Source organism: Harpegnathos saltator, unplaced genomic scaffold (genome assembly GCF_003227715.2).
Source record: "Harpegnathos saltator strain DR-91 unplaced genomic scaffold, Hsal_v8.6 scaffold585, whole genome shotgun sequence".
Classification (NCBI taxonomy): Eukaryota; Metazoa; Arthropoda; class Insecta; order Hymenoptera; family Formicidae; genus Harpegnathos; species Harpegnathos saltator.
The window spans coordinates 7,477-25,450 of record NW_020230410.1 but is presented as its reverse complement, the minus strand read 5'-3'; the positions used below and the strand labels follow the sequence as shown (position 1 = coordinate 25,450).

At 31.8% G+C, this 17,974-nt stretch overlaps 5 protein-coding genes across 11 annotated transcripts; 2 read left to right on the top strand and 3 right to left on the bottom strand.

Annotated features, from left to right (window-relative positions):
- Positions 1-953: 953 nt before the first annotated feature.
- Positions 954-2,105, bottom strand: LOC105186744 (cytochrome c oxidase assembly factor 5). Its single transcript, XM_011147155.2, has 3 exons — positions 1,893-2,105; positions 1,355-1,456; positions 954-1,227 (listed from the first exon to the last, which is right to left on the bottom strand). The coding sequence occupies exons 1-3, from the start codon at positions 1,995-1,997 to the stop codon at positions 1,186-1,188; spliced, it is 249 nt and encodes an 82-aa protein (XP_011145457.1). The 5' UTR covers positions 1,998-2,105; the 3' UTR covers positions 954-1,185.
- Positions 2,106-2,178: 73 nt separating this feature from the next.
- On the top strand, positions 2,179-3,513 carry LOC105186741 (lysM and putative peptidoglycan-binding domain-containing protein 4). Of its 2 annotated transcripts, XM_011147147.3 has the most exons (4): positions 2,179-2,387; positions 2,583-2,781; positions 2,870-3,071; positions 3,153-3,513. In XM_011147147.3, exons 1-4 carry the CDS (start codon positions 2,377-2,379, stop codon positions 3,359-3,361), a joined length of 621 nt encoding a protein of 206 aa, XP_011145449.1. In that variant the 5' UTR covers positions 2,179-2,376; the 3' UTR covers positions 3,362-3,513. The 2 variants fall into 2 exon arrangements, with proteins under 2 accessions (XP_011145449.1, XP_011145448.1); XM_011147146.3 differs by having other exon boundaries at positions 2,870-3,513.
- A 3,416-nt stretch (positions 3,514-6,929) lies between these two features.
- Positions 6,930-8,199, bottom strand: RpS11 (ribosomal protein S11). The gene is made up of 4 exons (XM_011147145.3): positions 8,095-8,199; positions 7,700-7,825; positions 7,317-7,522; positions 6,930-7,114 (listed from the first exon to the last, which is right to left on the bottom strand). Exons 1-4 carry the CDS (start codon positions 8,104-8,106, stop codon positions 6,991-6,993), a joined length of 468 nt encoding a protein of 155 aa, XP_011145447.1. The 5' UTR covers positions 8,107-8,199; the 3' UTR covers positions 6,930-6,990.
- A 2,031-nt stretch (positions 8,200-10,230) lies between these two features.
- Positions 10,231-13,823, top strand: LOC105186738 (leucine-rich repeat protein SHOC-2). Of its 6 annotated transcripts, none has more exons than XM_025304004.1 (9): positions 10,231-10,462; positions 10,999-11,211; positions 11,287-11,424; positions 11,617-11,967; positions 12,041-12,227; positions 12,348-12,494; positions 12,623-12,817; positions 13,140-13,403; positions 13,472-13,823. In XM_025304004.1, the coding sequence occupies exons 4-9, from the start codon at positions 11,619-11,621 to the stop codon at positions 13,536-13,538; spliced, it is 1,209 nt and encodes a 402-aa protein (XP_025159789.1). In that variant the 5' UTR covers positions 10,231-10,462; positions 10,999-11,211; positions 11,287-11,424; positions 11,617-11,618; the 3' UTR covers positions 13,539-13,823. The 6 variants fall into 6 exon arrangements, with proteins under 6 accessions (XP_025159789.1, XP_025159791.1, XP_019698581.1 ...); XM_019843022.2 differs by lacking the exon at positions 10,231-10,462 and adding an exon at positions 10,596-10,761; XM_025304005.1 differs by lacking the exon at positions 10,231-10,462 and adding an exon at positions 10,792-10,939.
- Positions 13,824-13,870: 47 nt separating this feature from the next.
- LOC105186737 (uncharacterized) lies at positions 13,871-15,855 on the bottom strand. Its single transcript, XM_011147137.3, has 4 exons — positions 15,288-15,855; positions 14,894-15,217; positions 14,538-14,771; positions 13,871-14,471 (listed from the first exon to the last, which is right to left on the bottom strand). Exons 1-4 carry the CDS (start codon positions 15,474-15,476, stop codon positions 14,019-14,021), a joined length of 1,200 nt encoding a protein of 399 aa, XP_011145439.1. The 5' UTR covers positions 15,477-15,855; the 3' UTR covers positions 13,871-14,018.
- Between the last annotated feature and the right edge of the window lie 2,119 nt (positions 15,856-17,974).

The window sequence follows — 17,974 nt, the reverse complement described above, 5'->3', positions numbered from 1 at the left end:
GCTTGTTGCATACAGACAATAGCTAGGGCGATTACGCAGGCGTAATCGTCACCTGGTAGATTTTTAATAAGATAGTCGATATACCCGTGTAAAACGGCGTGCTTATCATACGCCGAGTTCGTACTCGCTGAACACAAAGTGGAACAAAACGCTCTTGATTATAAGAAAAAAGAAGGAAGTAAGAAAAATATATAAAAAAAATTCACGATTCTACTGTGATCATACGCGTATCATGTTCGATACACACATCCGTGTGTGCGATTAAAAAAGCGGAACTGTGAAATACAGTACATTAAACAGTCAGCCAATGGTGTCCAGTCTACGGTATGCATGTCATTCGCAGAGAAAAATATTCATTAAAATCAAACTGCGCTAACCAAACGTGTCTAGTTGTTACATTCGCATTTCTTCATTGCATATTTATATGTTTGGATTTTGGATTTTGCACGATATTTTGCACATAAATTTGAGGAACATTTTAACGTGACGTTATTTTAAGAGACGACTGGATACCATATTGCAACCCTTTCAGTAGAATTATGAGATCTAGATAATTTTTTGCTGATTTCTATTTACTTAACTATACCAAACATTTTTTTTTTGCTTTTACATATAATATTGCTGAACTAACACTGCAGAGAAATCAGCATTGCTGTACTTTTTTTATAAAATTATTAATGCAAGCGCATGCGATTCATGACGCGAAAGTACTGAAAGGGTTAATAATACGACCGCTTTTGTTCTTCGAGAAGCAACGCGGCACATTTCACATTTTATCTACAAAGAACTTTTGCTCTATACAAGAATATATCTTTTCAAAGTGACTTTGCGATCGTACGAAACATCGTATTTCTTTGTTAGGACTAATAACGGATTATCTCATGAGGAAATAGGAATTTCGATGGAAATTGTATCATGATGCATGGAATAAATGCGGTGAATTGTACGGCGTATTGTTGCTTCGCAAATATGATACATTTATTAAAATCGTGTACAACGAATATGACGAAGAATTAATAAATCACTTCTAACATTAAATCATATTTCTTTTCTGCCTTCATCAATGAGTCATGCTTGCATTTCCCAAATTTTATTCTTTGATATTTATAAGAATATTTCTTCACAAAATATTCAGTGGAAATGCAACTAAAATATATAAGAAATAAAATATATCTTACTTTGTAACTAATAACCTTTGGGACCCTTAAAACGCCGTCTTCCATCAAGCTGTAAAAAAAAAAGTTTAACTATACTGACGTTTGAACTTCATATGATTTATTTTATACCCTAACTCTAAGAAATAACTTTTATTTCTTATATTTATACAACTCAATAAATTCATATATATACTTACTATAGAATGTTTACATTCAAAGAAGGTGATACGCAAAGCAAAACATTCATCAGGTACTGTACCATCGTACATCCTAAGGCATTCTCTGGGTGTACGCTTATGCTGTAATAGAAAAACAAAAGTAAAATATATTATTTATATAATTTTATATATATTATTAAATATAACACTTTTAATTACAATTATATAATTAGCACCATGAACTTAATTATCAATTTCATATTCTGTCCACCTAAATACACAACATACCAAATTTTATTTAAATCGACATGGAGATATACCTATTATTATTCAACATACCTATTAAAATTTTGAAGCTTTCAGTAGATTTCAGCATACGAATTAAGGGATATAATATATATTCATTGCGTCATATACTTATTTATATTTACTTAAATGCTTATGACAACGGAGAAATAAGAAGTATAAAAAACGCATTATTTATCCTTAAACATTATCTATATGCGTCTAAATATTTAACAACGTTTAAGAACGTTACAATGTTAGGTTATATTGCGACGAGTTTATGTTTACTTACAATCTTACAACAATCACTTTCAAGCAGACACATCTTTAAATCAGCACGAATGTTTGCACAGCGGGATTTATCCTTTAGTGTTTCACCTTCTTCTGAATATTCCATTATTTTGAATAGCAGTAATTGATTTAAACGGTCGGAGAGAACGTAACATCTGGCGCGTTTTTTACCTAGCAAAACATGATTATAACCTAATCTAACCTAATCTGACTGCTGCATACGCGTGCATCTATCTGTCACAACAGAGTATTTGTGACAATACTTTTTTTATATTTTCTATACAGACGTGATATATGGTTTAATATCTTTGTCCAAGAAAGACGAACTTATTTTAAATACAATATTAGATAATAAAATATTAGAGAAATCAGTGAATATAACGTGCAAGAAATGCAAAAGTGCCGTGTAATTCGAGGTTATGCAACTAATATTTTAACGTGTTACTGTTTTATTTTTTAAGTTTATGTAACACTTTTGTAACAGAATGATGAACAGGTACTAATCTAAGCTGAATTAGTATGTGCATGTAGTTAATCCTAGTCAGAGATCCTTGCTATCTTGTTTAAAAAACTATCTTGTTTAACAAGATTTCATAAATATTCAATCGAATTAATTAAAATAAATTATATAGTTTAATATGTGAGAGAAAAAGATTACATGTATATAATGATAATAATGATAAATATTTAGACAGGGAATTCATTTACGTGGAAACCAAAAGGAAGGTTCTCCACATTATGTATATTTGGATGAAGAAGACTGCGATGAGAACATTATCCTACTAAATATCAATCAATCCTCATCAAGGCTTCATAAGATTGAGGTGATCAATGTGGAAGTAAAACCTGGTGATACTTTACAAGCATTAGCGCTTCGTTATAGTTGTACAGTAAGTGGATTATATATTTTACTATATATTTTAAATGGATAAATATATTTGTTGTGCTAATATTTTTAATACTTTTGCATAATTTTAGATATCTGAATTAAAGCAAATTAATAAAATTGACAAAGAGAATGAAATACATGCCAAGCCTTATATCAAGGTACCTGTACAGCCATTTTCTGTTTTAACTGAAAAAAAGTGTGATAATGTTGTATCAGCACAAAACAGTGAAGAAGAATCTGTGAAACAAGAATTAAACTTAAATTCCACTTCAACTAATATACAATCTTCAGGTAGTGAAATTAATTCAATTATATTAAATTCAGTATGTACACCTTTATTGCCACACAACAACATTAAAATTTCACATACAGAAAACAATAGTTTAGCTAGCAATAGACAACGTACAGGAATAATGAGAGATATATTCAATTGTTCTGGAGATGATTGTGGATTGTCTTGGAGGCAACTTTTCATATGTGCTTTCCTAGTAGTTTTTATAATACCTATCATATATATATACATATATATAACTAACATATTTGGACGTGCATTGAAGAAAAATGTAACTACAACTAACTGATATTTTTCTGCAAACAATTAAGATAGAAAACTAAAAGAGGATAAAAAGGTATTTTCTAAAGTATTCAAATGTAATTGGACATGCTAAAATTGCATTTGAGTTTTAAATTGCACAGATATGATTCTTTTTTTACAGTGTGTGTGTATATATGTGTACAGGTCTAAAAGATATTTAATATCTTAATAATTAATATAATAATAATAATTAATTATATATAATATTTTTAATTGATTAAAAGATATTTAGTTTCCTAAGAATAATTTTGTAGCTACATACAAGTATTTTCTCATTCTATTTTGTTTAATATAATAATGATATTTTGACATCTATTATAATAGCAAAATTCAAGGTTTCAAGATTCTTTATATTGAGCGTGATTATTAAAAACATGATATTACTAATACTATTGACAATGGTTTGTAGTATATTTTTATGAGCTGAATTATCACATCTCATGTAGTCAAATATTAGTTTGTTATATAGCAAACACAATTGCGATGAAAAGTGGAGAAAGACATTTTGAAGTAAATACTCCTTTTATACTTACAAACTCGGTGCCTTTTTATAAGTATAAACCGTCCATTGTTGATTTAAAATTAAAACATTAAACAAATTTATCTGAATTATGTAAATGCAATTATATAATAAAATTCTAATTAATATATAAAATTAATTCATAATATTCTCTCTAATCTAATAAGAAGTTATTTAATTTTACAAGGTATATATTATATACATATGTATTCTTAATATGTTATATTAATATATAAATATGTTAATTAGTATATTGTTTTATGTATGTATTAGTATGATAATTAGTATAAATATTAATATTAATATATTAAATAATATTAATATATTACTTAATATATATTAATATGTTATATTAATATATTAACATTAAGTTTTTAGTTGGTTGTGAGAAAATTTAGATCAAACATTTGTCACTGACTTCAATCTTACTGCTGTTATGCTGTTTTATCCCTCATATATTTCCTATTATTTTATTTCATGTTACATATAGAAATCTGTATTATGATAAATGTTGGCCTTATGTGGTGTAAGAGATATTTCTTTCGAGACGAATTGCACTTCTTGTGCTATGTATTGATGTGATTACTTCCAAATTTATTCTTTCTATTATTAACTGTGAATCTATTCTATAAATTCGCAGTTAATTGTTCTCTGATTAATCTCTGATTAATCTCTTTTTTTCTTTTTAGGAAAATTTATTATATCTAAACGCGTCATTTCGCTCATATTGCATTTTATTTGCTGCATGATTTATACTAATTATGTGAAAAATATAGAATTCCATAAACGAGAAATTCTGGCAATATTTTTTTAATATATAATAATTCTGTAGAACCGTCATATTGTCTTAGTGAGGTAGATTTTAGAATAACAAATTTTTATCAAACACACTGTTAGTAATGATTTTATGTATCAATTTTTGCTTAATTATGATTACATCTTTTTAATAGAGATACAGCATGATTCTCATTTATACTTTTTTAAAACATGTCATTTAAATAACATTTATATGATACTATTATAACTTCTTGTCTATTTTTCTCCATATTTAAATATTATACATTTTTTTCCTAACTCTGATAATGCTATTTATATAATATATAAACTCTTCTTTAACCAAAGGCTTCAGTATGATTCTGCATCTATTTTGACATCTTTTTGGTTAATACATCCAATTGATATCTAACTATTTGTATGTTTTATCAAATTACATTTTGTGACTCATTTTGTGACCATATATATTGTAATATTATATTAATACAACATATTAAGAATTTGCGCGCACGCATGATACACACATATACACAGCATATATCTAGCAGAGAGAGAGAGAGAGAGAGAGAGAGAGAGAGAGAGAGAGAGAGAGAGAGAGAGAGAGAGAGAGAGAAATCAAGCTTCTCTTAAGATTAAGTTATAAATTATAAAATGATGTTTTATTCCAGTTCAGAACAATATATTGCCAAATTACATGTATATGTGAAAATATGTAATGTATGTATATATGTAAAATATCATTTTTATATAATTGTTTCTTGTGTGTTGAAACATTTTGAAATATATTTTTAATAATTGTGTATATAGAAAAAGTGTATTATTCTTTAACAATCTATAGTCTTCTTTAAATTGTCTTCCAAATATCCTTACTATACGTGTGAATGTTGTAAAAATAGAATTAAAAATTTCAAAAAATTCGAAGCATCTATTTTAATGGAAATAATGGTTTATTTCTTATTAATTATGCTAATTTTTTGATATCCATTGTTTTTAAAGTATTGTAATTACTTACGTGAATATAATTTAATTGCAACAAATTATAGAAATGATAAAAAAGTTTGCAATAGTTATTCTAAAGATAGATTTAAAATATATTTTTACATATTAAATATATTATTTTCATAGGAAGATTTAAAAAGATTTAACTAATACAACAAACTTTTCATTTATTTATATTTATATAATTTTCATTAAACCAATATTGGAAGAGGCAAGAATTTTTCAAAAAGCGTAAAAATATGCACAAACACATAAATGATAAACGTAAAAAATTCTACTTTTTGTGGATATCAACATTGAATTAAACACGTATTGTATGATCAGTTATTTTGCGCGTATAAAAAATCTATAATGATATTATTTGAAAATAAAAGATTATCTAACTTTTGTTGTTAATTGCACACAAAAGTAGCAAATAATGCTATCTGTTGCGAATATCTTTACTTCATAGCAAATACTTACTAATTGTTCTTTCGGCGGGTAGAAACCGTTAAGACACCAATTTGAAGGCCAACCATGATACAACTCAGCCTTCTTAACGATTTATGCAGCACAATGTCCTTTCCAAGAATATTCATTAATATTTTGTCGTAACACAAGCGCGGCACACGCTTTCAGCATTTTCGTCGGTTCTTTATGCATGAAAACAACTATTGACAAATTGAAATTGCGAGAAATGCGGTTTTATAGTCTTAAATCACTGACGAGGTGATTATCAAAGACTATCACTTCTGCATAAATTTTCGTATTGGCAAAGGGCCTCAAAGATCCCCCGTACGGTACTCATGATAATTGCAATATTCAACACTATCAAAAACTCTTCGTAATACACCCTACTGATGGATCAATTTAGCGATATTATGCTACAACAAACATGTGATACTTATTCTTTTCATTAAATTACACCATGTAACGGGAAGATGAATTAATCAAATTTGTATATTTTAATAAAAGAATAATGAATCCATAAATTAATTGAACATGCACATGAATGTGTAGAAATTTTATTTCCTTTCTCTAGAGTTAAATGTATCTCTTACAGTATACGAATTTACATATTCACAACTGTTTCTTTTGTGCTGGTGATATAACAATCGCACAAGTCTTATATTTTTATAAATTTAATATTAATAAATATGTATTCTTATAAAATGTCTCAGATCTTTTATGAAGAAAATGATTGTAGTAATACTCATGGAGCAAACGTATAAGATTTTCATATTATCTACAATGTATTGTATATTTATTCAACCTCTGTAATTTCTATTTAATTTAATTACATGCATAAATAACAAAAATAATACTCTAATTGAAAAAAAAACTTAAAATTTCTTGAAGCTTTTTTTAGATCCAGTTCCTTTAGAAACTTTCAATACATTAAAGCGCACAGTTTTGCTCAATGGCCGACATTCTCCTATGGTAACCACATCACCAATTTCAACATCCCTAAAATAGTAAATTTTCATTTATGAGTAATAATTATGGATTACTTTATTCTTTTTTATTATTGTTATATATTTTACTCAGTAATACGATATAATCTTCACAAAAAATATCTTTATCAGTAGACCGTCGTTGTTATCATCACATAAGAACAAAAGAATAGTGGATGTTTGAATATTAAAAATAATTATATAGTGCTATATACCTGAAGCAGGGACTAAGATGGACACTCATATTTCTATGACGCTTCTCAAATCGATTATATTTTCTTATGTAATGTAGATAGTCTCTACGTATAACTATTGTTCTCTGCATTTTCATTTTCTGGACAACTCCAGTCAAAATTCTTCCTCTAATTGAGACATTACCAGTGAAGGGACATTTCTTATCAATATATGTTCCTTCAAGAGCCTATACAGGATAAGATTCTTTCAATGTAATTAATTCTGCAGTTTTCAGAATCAATTTTATTTATTCTTAATTATGTCTCATGTTAATTCTAGCAATATAAAAATTATGGATATGTGAACACTGAAAAGTTAATTAAAGAATGAAATCAAAAGCGGATTTACAGCAAATTATATTTACCTCGCGTGGCGTTTTGAAACCCAAGCCAACATTGCGGCTGTATCTCATAGGTTTCCTGCGCTTAGGGCCTAAACCTTTTTTGCGATTTAAGAAAATAGTTGGCTGCTTTTGAAAAGCACGTTCGCTCTACAAATGAAATCACACACACATAGTACGAATGTTCTCCACAAATTTTTAATTTTACAATCAAGAATTGTAGCACGTGCAGATTTAACCACGTGTTATACTTGTAACCATAATTTCTCGAACGCATCTCAACTAGAAGTATTCCGATTTTTACTTGTATTTATTCATAATATTAATTCTCTATCGTAAGAATGTATAGGAAATATTTCTATAAAATGGCTTCGTTATACGTGCATAAATTTATTGCTGATCCGGATATCAAGACATACCTGATCAGCCATGATGTTCTCCAAAAGTAGCTGAAACACCAAATACTTCTGTATGTTAGCTAAACGATGGTCATAGCAGAGAGGAACGTGAGAGCGGCCAACACGGTGTTTTCGACGACACTGACTTCCGCACTGGGAAAGGGCGCCATCTGCATCCATTTTGAGAGGGGAACTACGATGCTACGTCCACTTTCAAGTTTCGGCGGTAAAACCTGTATGTGGTGGCAGTCCGTGCTACATCCATTTTTAGGCGGTTTATGTCCGTGCTACAACCATAATTCAACAGCATTTTTCAATTTTTCAAATAACGCTAAAATAGTACTTCCGCTATTTTTTAAGATATCTTAAAACGGACAACGGGGTTCGATAGAGAATCGTTTGTATCCGTTTGTACCACATTGCATTTCGTTTGTACCTCAACCGTTTCGGAAGTACAGCAATTTTCAATTTCTGTCATATAACGTTAAAATGGTACTTCCGCTATTTTTTAAGATATCTTAAAACGGACAACGGGGTTCGATAGAGAATCGTTTGTACCCGTTTGTACCACTTTGCATTTCGTTTGTACCTCAACCGTTTCGGAAGTACAGCAATTTTCAATTTCTGTCACATAACGCTAAAATGGTACTTCCGTTATTTTTTAAGATATCTTAAAACGGACAACGGGGTTCGATAGAGAATCGTTTGTACCCGTTTGTATCACTTTGTATTTCGTTTGTACCTCGACGGGTTCGGAAATACAGCTTTTTCCTATTTTTCAAATAACGCTTATATCATCATCGGTGAGCGTTTGACTCAATGCTCGCAGAGAGCTCTGTTAATATTACATTGTGCATGCCGCAAATTTGCATTGACTTTTGTAACGAAAAATTTATTTCATGAATTATTGCCATATATTGTTGCCATATATTGTTGCCATATATTTTTGCCGTATATTGTTGCCACATATTGCTATGTGTTATCGCTATATATTATGGGCACTAAAAATCGCGCGAGCAATCGAGAAAACTGTGAATTTGCGGATAATCGCGAAGGCGCGGGGCAGACGTTACAGACGGATGCCAACAGCTCGCCTCAGAGCTACCCGATAACATTGCTCTTGTTGCAATTTAGCTTTAAACCACAACTGCCTCCGGTCACAGAAATCTCTCTATCGCGGATTAACTCCTCGAGCGGAGTGTTCCTGAGAAACACTCTTGACATAAACGCTGGTTATAAACAAACTTGCCTCGTAGGGCCTCGTTGCGGTATCGTTGTCGCGGAAAATAAAAAAGAATGGAGTTAAATATTCGCACCGTTGTGGAAAGAGAAGCGATGGCGTCCCTTCACGAGTAGAATGTTAGGCCCTTGCGAACGCGAGCATTAAATTACACCGCGACTGCGAACGTCCCCTGACTAGTTTCTTCGCGGAAATTGAATCTTCATAACTCGCGCTTAATCGTGCATTGAGACTTTATCGAGGGTGGGAGATTGAAGCGGGAGTTGATGATATAAGCGTGACAAAATAGTCGCGCATTTTATGATCGCTCTTTAAAATGGGCGCTTCTTTCGTCGTGGATACAGATGGCGCCCTTTCCCAGTGCGGAAAGTCGATGTCGCCGAAAATAACAATTTGTAATGGAGGATTCACATTGCGTCCGATGTCCGACGTACGACGTCTGACATCCAATAGAAGAACAGTTTTCCAATGGAGAATTGAATTCTCCATTAGAAAGCTGTTTTCCTATTAGATGTCGGATATCGTACGTTGGACATCGGACACAGTGTAAAGGTCATCTACAATACGTGTCGTAAGTTGTAAGTTGTAGAACTGACCAATTATAGCCGATTATTTTTGTAATAATCGACTATAATTCGCCAATTCTTACGGCTTACATCTTACGACACGTATTGTAGAATTACCTTTAATCCTCCATAACTAGTAGTTGCCATTCTTCGCAACTCGCAATTGGGTATTTGCAACCTATTCTGGACCGGGCTTTAGCGATAAAAGAAAAGGCCTGTTCTTTTTCGCTACATTACTGCACTGGTGCAATAGGTTAAAGTGAGAAAACATATATGTGTCTCACTTTAACTTACTGCACCAGTTCAGCAGTGTAGCGAAAAGGAACAGGCCTAATGTCCAGAATATAAGCTCTAGAGGCTTTTGTTCGCCTCCGTGACGGTTGGATGTAGTTCCTGTAACTACGCATATTTTTTATCTTGGAGACTGCGTACGCGTTATCCCTGTTTCTCTTTTATTTCCAAAATCGTTGTGATTGGCGTAGGAGTGTAATAACTCTGCTCAGAGCCATATATTGAATGAATGAATGAATAAATATGAGCCCGTCCACAATCTTGCTCAGGGTTGTTCCAACTTCTTGGTAAGGTAAGGCAATTATAGCCGATTATTTTTGTAACAATCGACTGTGATTCGCCAATTCTTACGGCTTATAACTTAGGACACGTATTGTAGACCAGGTCTAACTGATAGTTAGATTATATGTCTGTCTTCGTTTAAATTGAAAGAAAAACAAAGATAAACATATGATTTAACTAATCGGTTAACTTACCGAGATGTTGGAATAACCGGCCCTTAAAGCCGTAAGCCATAAGCAAATTGACCAACTATAGTCGATTATTCTTATAATAACTGATTGCGATTAGTTAGTCATGTACGATGTATGGGTAATTATCAAGAAAAAAAGCAACTCATCAATTTTGTTGACATTTAATATCGTGTCTTTTGATGTGTAAAACAGGAATACGAAAGAAAGAATCGTTGCTCTTAAATAAGAAAAAATTATAAAGTGCTACAAAATGATAGTTTTGAGATTAAGAAATCTGTTATGTCGACAGTGCATAGGTATCTGCTCATGTGTAAAACACAAAGTGTTTCTTTTATTTTTTCTTTTTTTCTTTCAGATACGTAAATATATATATTAATATTGTTGAAGTGCGGTAAAAGCAATATGTTTATGCTGTTAATGCATTTATATACAATGCACCACAAGAGACTGTCAAACTGATGTGATAAGAAATCAGCAGAAATCAACAGAATGGAAGAAAATGAAGGATAATGTAGAATAAAATGCATCCATACTGAATCCATCGTCATCATAAAAAAGAAACAAGAAAGTATATACTCATAACAAATTAAGTTTGTCTTATTTTAACTATTTTCAGTTAATTATTATACTAACATTATTGCAGCCCTAACTCAGTCAATAATTCGTCATGGGCGAGCGAAACAAAATATCAATTGATTCTATTTCAATATTTTAATTTTACCCAAAACTAGGTTATGTCAATTCGAGACGATGGGTTTCTTGTAGAATAAATGAAAATATCGTAAGATCTTTGTCTGATTACCATCATGAGAGTTTATTAATACAAATTTTGTAAGCAGGCAAAGTTATTTTGAGCATATGCCTGTTAACTTTAAAAATGCAAGTTAATTCTCCTGACTTAACCAATGGCTATCATCCTTGATTGTGAGATATTCTAATTAGTTTTGTTTAAAAATGGATCCGGATTTCATAGAAATGGCAAACGAAATCAAAAGCAAGACTATATTGCACTGGAACTGTCGAGGTCTTATGAAATTACCAAAAGCGATAAAACTTTATGGTAGTCATATAAAGGAGATATATCTCAAGTGGAACAAGCTTACTACTTTACCACCCTGGATAATGAAGTTATTTAATGTAACTAGCTTATACATGCATGGCAATTTAATTGAACAGCTGCCTGTTGAATTTGGCAAGATGAATCAGTTGACAGTACTGAATTTAGATGCCAATCAATTGAAACAGGTACCTATCTGCATTGGTAATCTGAGAAACTTAAAGCACTTATCTATGAATAACAATTTCATAGAAGAATTACCAATTGGTAAGTATAATAGGTGAATTTATTCTGCTGCAAGAACAAAGAACATATTAATTCATACAGCAAATAAAAACAGAATTGAGTCAACTGAGTAATCTGCAAATACTATCTGTCTCGAGCAATCAGATTATTGCACTACCAGAATGGACTGGCTCTCTACCAAAACTTGAAGAATTATATGCAGATAATAATCTACTGAAAGAGCTACCTAATAGATTAACACTGGCTCCTGAGCTTTCCATGATCTCTGTGTCTTTAAATAGGTTGCTATTTTTATTAATATTTTGCAAAATTTCTATCATCTGTATAAATTAAGCTATTCATTTTTTGGGAGCAAATTATAAATTACACTTTTTTACAGTTTATATTATAATATTTGATAGGTTAACATATTTTCCATTAAATGGATTCTTGTCATCTCCTGTTATTATATTTGATGCAAATGAATATTTGAATTATGTATCATATCCGCTTCTACTTCAAATTCTATCCCAAGGGGCGATTATCAACAGACTTTCTTTAGCATATGGGTGAGATTTCTAATTAGGAAAATACCAAGTAGAGATAAATGTACAATAAGAAATAAACTATCTTTAGGAGGTGGTATGTATATAAAGTAGATTTTACATTATTATACAATCTACATGTACAATCACAGATGTTTCAAAACACACTACAATACTAATGTGTCAAGCACAAATATAAAGCTGTACATTGAAACGAAAGGATTGTATGAAAATAAAACTGATATTATAATCGAATTACCACGGCAGCTTTTGAAAATTCACAAGGTTCATGAGAATGTAACTTGTTCTCTGTGGGAATTAGCACTGAGAAAAATTTATACTGAAAGGTAATCAAGAAAGTTTACATAAAAATAATAATCTTCTCTTTTCAAAATTATGAATATACAAACTGTGAAATAGCCAATGCCAAATAAACGTAATTTGTATGTAGTTCGATTATATCCGAAAATTGAATTAAAAATAGTCATAAAATAATGGACATGCACACACATATGCACATATGTAATGTCTTTCCTTATAAATATTAAATTTTCGTATCGATTCATGAAAAAGGAAGATTGAATTTCTTGTAATATCAAATTATAAATTTCTAATTTTTTACCTTTCATCTCCCAAGTATCTTGTAATTTTAACGCAAGCACATTTTAGGTATAAGCATACACTTGAGCTTGATATTTCTTCCCCGAATGTAACAATATTCTACAGCCTGCTTCCTAAGGATACTAAACTGGACTTCATATTGTCTACTATGAACTGTATTTCGTACAATTTATTAACAAACGGACCTATCAGCATCTGTGTAAATTCTCAGTGCGAGCAACCCATATTCACAGAAGCATGGACCATTGTCGGTGTTCATAGTATGGTGGTGATGGAGACTGTGATAACAATAGCTCTATGTTGTAGTAAAAGGTAATGTGAATGTAGTACTTTGAATGTAGTATATGAATGAGTTTATAAATCTTTAATTTCTTTTGCAGCTGTGCCTCTGCATTCACTACACATTCGAACTTTCTTAGAAAATTTCGTTGGCACTCCATCAACTGATGAATCCTCTTTGTTGAATGTTTAATTAAAACATTTCTGTATATATAAAACTTAACAGAAAAATAAAATTAACTTAACAGAAAAAATAAAATATTACGTGCGTTAATACCTCTTGACAGTACAGACATTCTCAATTTCATAAACTAAACTGCCCATTTCATTGTAACTTTGATTTATACCATTTTAATGATAATGACTTCCAGTTGATAATGCCCAGTATGAATTTAAGTTCTATAATGTAATGAAATTATGGAATTAACTTATCAGAAAATAGTAGTTAAACAGCTTTCTATAAATTCTATTATTTAAGACTAGTAGTTGAATACCATTTTCTTTATTAAAATATATGTTGCAATTTACGCGATATAAAAATTTTCATTTTTTCTGCGCGCAATAATTTAGTCTGTTTTCGCGTAAAACCAAATCATAAAAAAATATTTCGCAGCCTATCGTATTTTACGGATATCGATAACAGTTTGCTTAAGCGATCAAAAGATCTAACGCTCTGTCACGATCAATATTACATTTGAGTAATGCTACAGATGCCTCATCCTCGGGGAATCCTAGATCTTTCAACGTACATAGACTCTCATAGTAGATTCTTGCTTTATTTTGATCGTATTGCGTAAGCATTAACGCTTTTTCAGCATCGTCACCCGAAATACCGTTCTCTTCTAAAGATTGGACGGCCAATAAATACTCTACAATCTTCTTGTTATCTTCCCCACCTAAGTCGCGTATCGCTCGTGCCGCTCTTGATAAGGGGAAACCCATATCGCTTAAATGCCTGGCCAATTTTTGATCTTCATCTGTCAAGTCCGATAACGAATGCAGCGGTTTCACGTGATTGGACGTCGAAATCGTGTCGTCGTGTTTCAAAGTTCCACATGCGTCAGCGTCTGGACTCTCTAAATCGGGCCATGGTTTCCAATTCTGTCATAAGAAAAAATCGATTGAGTCAGCATTATATTGTCGTCAACAAAAAATAAAGTTCGTTACCTCCATAATAGGTCTCTCTAACTCCTTCTGAAGTTCCTGTACTATTGCTGAAACACTGCGGTGGTTCTCAACACTATGATGCGATTGATCCATTTTGATATGATCATCCGCTTGATTCTTTGTATCATCGACTTTCTCTTCATTCTGAATTTCTGTAGTATCATCAATTGTTAGTTCATTTATGATGTTTTCTAATTTCCCAGCTGGTACCCATTGTGATCTAGGTTGTAAAACCTACATGCAAAAAACACTGTATAAGATAATAAGATAATTGTCAATATCCTTTGTGCAGTTCATCGAATAATACTTGTCAATTATCATCTGATTTTTCTGAAATAATAAGTAATTTTGCTAACCTGTGCCAGTTCCTCCATGTCATTGATAGTTTTCAATTCCATATTGTCAAAAGGACTACTTGTGTCATTATCAAAGTCAGCAAAGTCCAGACCATTTGTCTTTACATGATCCTGAAGATCATTTGCTGGTGGTGATAAAGGTTGCGGCATGAGTATTGTCGTTTCTGGAGCAGGTGCTGTGTTAATAGGCAGTTGTTTTACATAATCTGTTGGCATAGGAGGTGGTGATGGAGGAGTCTCTTTTATTTCCTTCTTTTTCTTTTCTTCCAAACGTACTTGACGTGCTTTGCTAGTTGCCTGCCTGGCCTTGCGCCATTCAGTCATCTGATTATAAATTTATTAAATGGATTTATTCAAATCATAAATCGTCTAACAATTTATTTATTATTCTTACCTTATCAAGTACTGATCTCTCTAAACTGAAATCGTACATCACCTTCGATACATCCGATAATCTATTGTTGTACGCTGCAGGTAGACCGATTTTTTTCGGAGGTTTATAGGCCTCTGCGATTTTTACGTGGACTCCATCCATGTACGATGCGACTAAATCATATTGCGCTGATACGGAGAATCGCGCCATAACTTTCGACTAAATCTAGTCTCACGTATTTGAAGAATACCTCTCTGTAAATCTGCAGAAAAACCTCTCGCTTTATTTGTCCAATCTTTGAACATAACCTAATTTACACCGCAGCACATCACGTTTGGTCATACGTATCATGTGCCGATGATACATCTCGTATGTTAAGTATAAATTAATTAAGCATTCATCATTCTAATTGCTGATTATAACTCGCGAGACATCTGAGGTAATTTGAGTGTCGAAAATATATTCTCATTTGACAGATAAAGATCTCAGTGTGGCCATATTGCATGTCTCTGAATGTGGAGTTTATTTTTATCAGCTGCAATGCACTATACAAAGATAGAATACATGACACAGCCGTTGACACAGCAGCGCATATTTTCTCGAGTATATATAATACCAGCAGAGAGTAACCTGAGAGCGGACAACACGATGTTTTCGACGACACCGACTTTCCGCACTGGGAAAGGGCGCCATCTGCATCCATTTTGAGAGGGGAACTACGAGGCTACATCCACATTCAGGTTTCGGCGGTAAAACCTGTATGTAGTGGCAGTCCGTGCTACATCCATTTTAAGGCGGTTTATGTCCGTACTACAACCATAATAGCGTACTTGACAAGCACGGTCTCGCACATTGTTACGCGTTTATAACATGAATTAACATGTTAACATGTGCAAAAAAAAAGAATTGACATTGTGTATGATTAATATCATGAAGATCATACGAAGTGCCCGGTAATTAGCTGCCAACCCGAAGTGTGAGGGTAGATTGGGTTGAGACAAACATAAAAGTCCCATATTATTTTGCAAGATTCGCAATAATTATCGAGTTATTAATGACAGAAATCTGAGGAGTAAAAGCGCGCCGACATAGATGATTCGAAAAGCGTTGTAGCTGCTCGGGGCAGCGATTATGAATCTTTTCCCTAACGTGAACTAATAAAAAGTAAAAGACTTCTATGAATCAGTGAAAAATGAAAAATTTTATATGAATTTGTGAAAATCGAAACATTTCACACAACAATTGAGTCGTTCAACATGGCAGTTGCACGTTCTGGATAATTCAATGAATACCAAAGAAATCAAAATGATCAAAATAATATAATGTCCGTGTAGTTCGAAGGATATTACGTGACACGCAAAATCCGTTTGATATAATATCCAAAGAAAATGTTTCAAAATATATATGTACAGGTAATATAAACCTTATGCACCGACGAGATATACTACAAAGACTGATGGCCTTACGGGATTTAGCGTACCAGAGGAATTTCCCTGGTGAGGCACCCGGGCGAAAGAGACTGTCTCGCATTTAGCGCAGTAAAATTTAATGGAAACTAATACTTTTCAATCCTTTTATTCGGATCAAAAAGATTCAGAAATCAGACATATTCAAAATGTCGATACTTTTTAATACGTTTCAATTCGACATTTTATACAGGGAAGCAGGACGAAGGAAATGGAATGCGGGCAACGATACATCATGCGTCATCAGACGTGTCAAATCGTCCATTATAGAGGAGACTTTGATACGACATGTATTCGAATATTTAATCGACCCATGGACTACTTATACATAATAAAAAAAAAAATTAACGCGGATAAATGAACAATTCGTATCAATTTTTCTTTTTCTTATAGAGAAATGAAAGAGTAAATCAGTATCGGAAATCGAATACCAATTAATACCATAAATCAGTGTCAGAAAATTGTCCAATGACAATTTGTCCTCATTTTTCAGGTAGTTACCGCTATAATTTACACAACAAATTAACTCGGTTAAACGAACGATTCGTACCAATTTTTCTTCTCTTATAAAGAAATGAGAGAATAAATCAATACCGAAAATCGAAGGCCGATCAATACATTATACATAATTTATACATCAAATTAACACGGACTAATGGACGATTCGTATTAATTTTCTGTTTGCTTATAGAGAAATGAAAGAGTAAATTAGTACCGAAAATCGAATATCGATTAATACCATAAATCAGTGTCAGGAAATTGTCCAAGTGCAATGACAACTTGTTCTTATTTTTCAAGTACATACCCCTCTAATCTTATATAACAAATTAACTCAGATAAACGAAAGATTCGTATCAATTTGTCTTGTCTTATAAAAAAATGAGAAAATAAATCAGTACCAAAAATCGAAGACCGTTCAATATCTAATTTTTTCATCAAATTAACGCGGATAAATGAACAATTCGTCTGAATTTTTTCTTTTCTTATAGAAAAATGAAAGGAGAAATCAGTACCGAAAATCGGAATACCGATCATTATCGAATTTATTCATCAAATTAACGTGGATAAACAAACAATTGATATCAATCTTTTTTTCTTTTATAGAGAAATCAAAGACTAAATCAGTACCGAAAACCGGATATTGATCAATATTATAAATCAGTGTTAGAAAATTGTCCAAGTGCAATGACAAATTGTTTTCATCTTGCAGGTACTTACCCCACTAATTTACTCAACAAATTA

What these genes read in the sequence shown, in the direction of transcription:
- LOC105186744 (XM_011147155.2), bottom strand. Translation starts at nt 1,997, where the DNA reads ATGGAATATTCAGAAGAAGGTGAAACACTAAAGGATAAATCCCGCTGT. An exon ending in AAAGTGATTGTTGTAAGATT is followed by an intron (nt 1,457 to 1,892) that starts GTAAGTAAACAT and finishes TTTCTATTACAG; the next exon opens with CATAAGCGTACACCCAGAGA. An exon ending in TTGAATGTAAACATTCTATA is followed by an intron (nt 1,228 to 1,354) that starts GTAAGTATATAT and finishes TTTTTTTTACAG; the next exon opens with CTTGATGGAAGACGGCGTTT.
- LOC105186741 (XM_011147146.3), top strand. An exon ending in CGCTTCGTTATAGTTGTACA is followed by an intron (nt 2,782 to 2,869) that starts GTAAGTGGATTA and finishes GCATAATTTTAG; the next exon opens with ATATCTGAATTAAAGCAAAT.
- RpS11 (XM_011147145.3), bottom strand. An exon ending in GTTTCAAAACGCCACGCGAG is followed by an intron (nt 7,523 to 7,699) that starts GTAAATATAATT and finishes TATCCTGTATAG; the next exon opens with GCTCTTGAAGGAACATATAT. An exon ending in CATCTTAGTCCCTGCTTCAG is followed by an intron (nt 7,115 to 7,316) that starts GTATATAGCACT and finishes TTACTATTTTAG; the next exon opens with GGATGTTGAAATTGGTGATG.
- LOC105186738 (XM_025304003.1), top strand. Translation starts at nt 11,598, where the DNA reads ATGGATCCGGATTTCATAGAAATGGCAAACGAAATCAAAAGCAAGACT. An exon ending in CATAGAAGAATTACCAATTG is followed by an intron (nt 11,968 to 12,040) that starts GTAAGTATAATA and finishes AAATAAAAACAG; the next exon opens with AATTGAGTCAACTGAGTAAT. An exon ending in GCTCTATGTTGTAGTAAAAG is followed by an intron (nt 13,404 to 13,471) that starts GTAATGTGAATG and finishes TTTCTTTTGCAG; the next exon opens with CTGTGCCTCTGCATTCACTA.
- LOC105186737 (XM_011147137.3), bottom strand. Translation starts at nt 15,476, where the DNA reads ATGGCGCGATTCTCCGTATCAGCGCAATATGATTTAGTCGCATCGTAC. An exon ending in ACATGGAGGAACTGGCACAG is followed by an intron (nt 14,772 to 14,893) that starts GTTAGCAAAATT and finishes TTTTGCATGTAG; the next exon opens with GTTTTACAACCTAGATCACA. An exon ending in TAGAGAGACCTATTATGGAG is followed by an intron (nt 14,472 to 14,537) that starts GTAACGAACTTT and finishes TTCTTATGACAG; the next exon opens with AATTGGAAACCATGGCCCGA.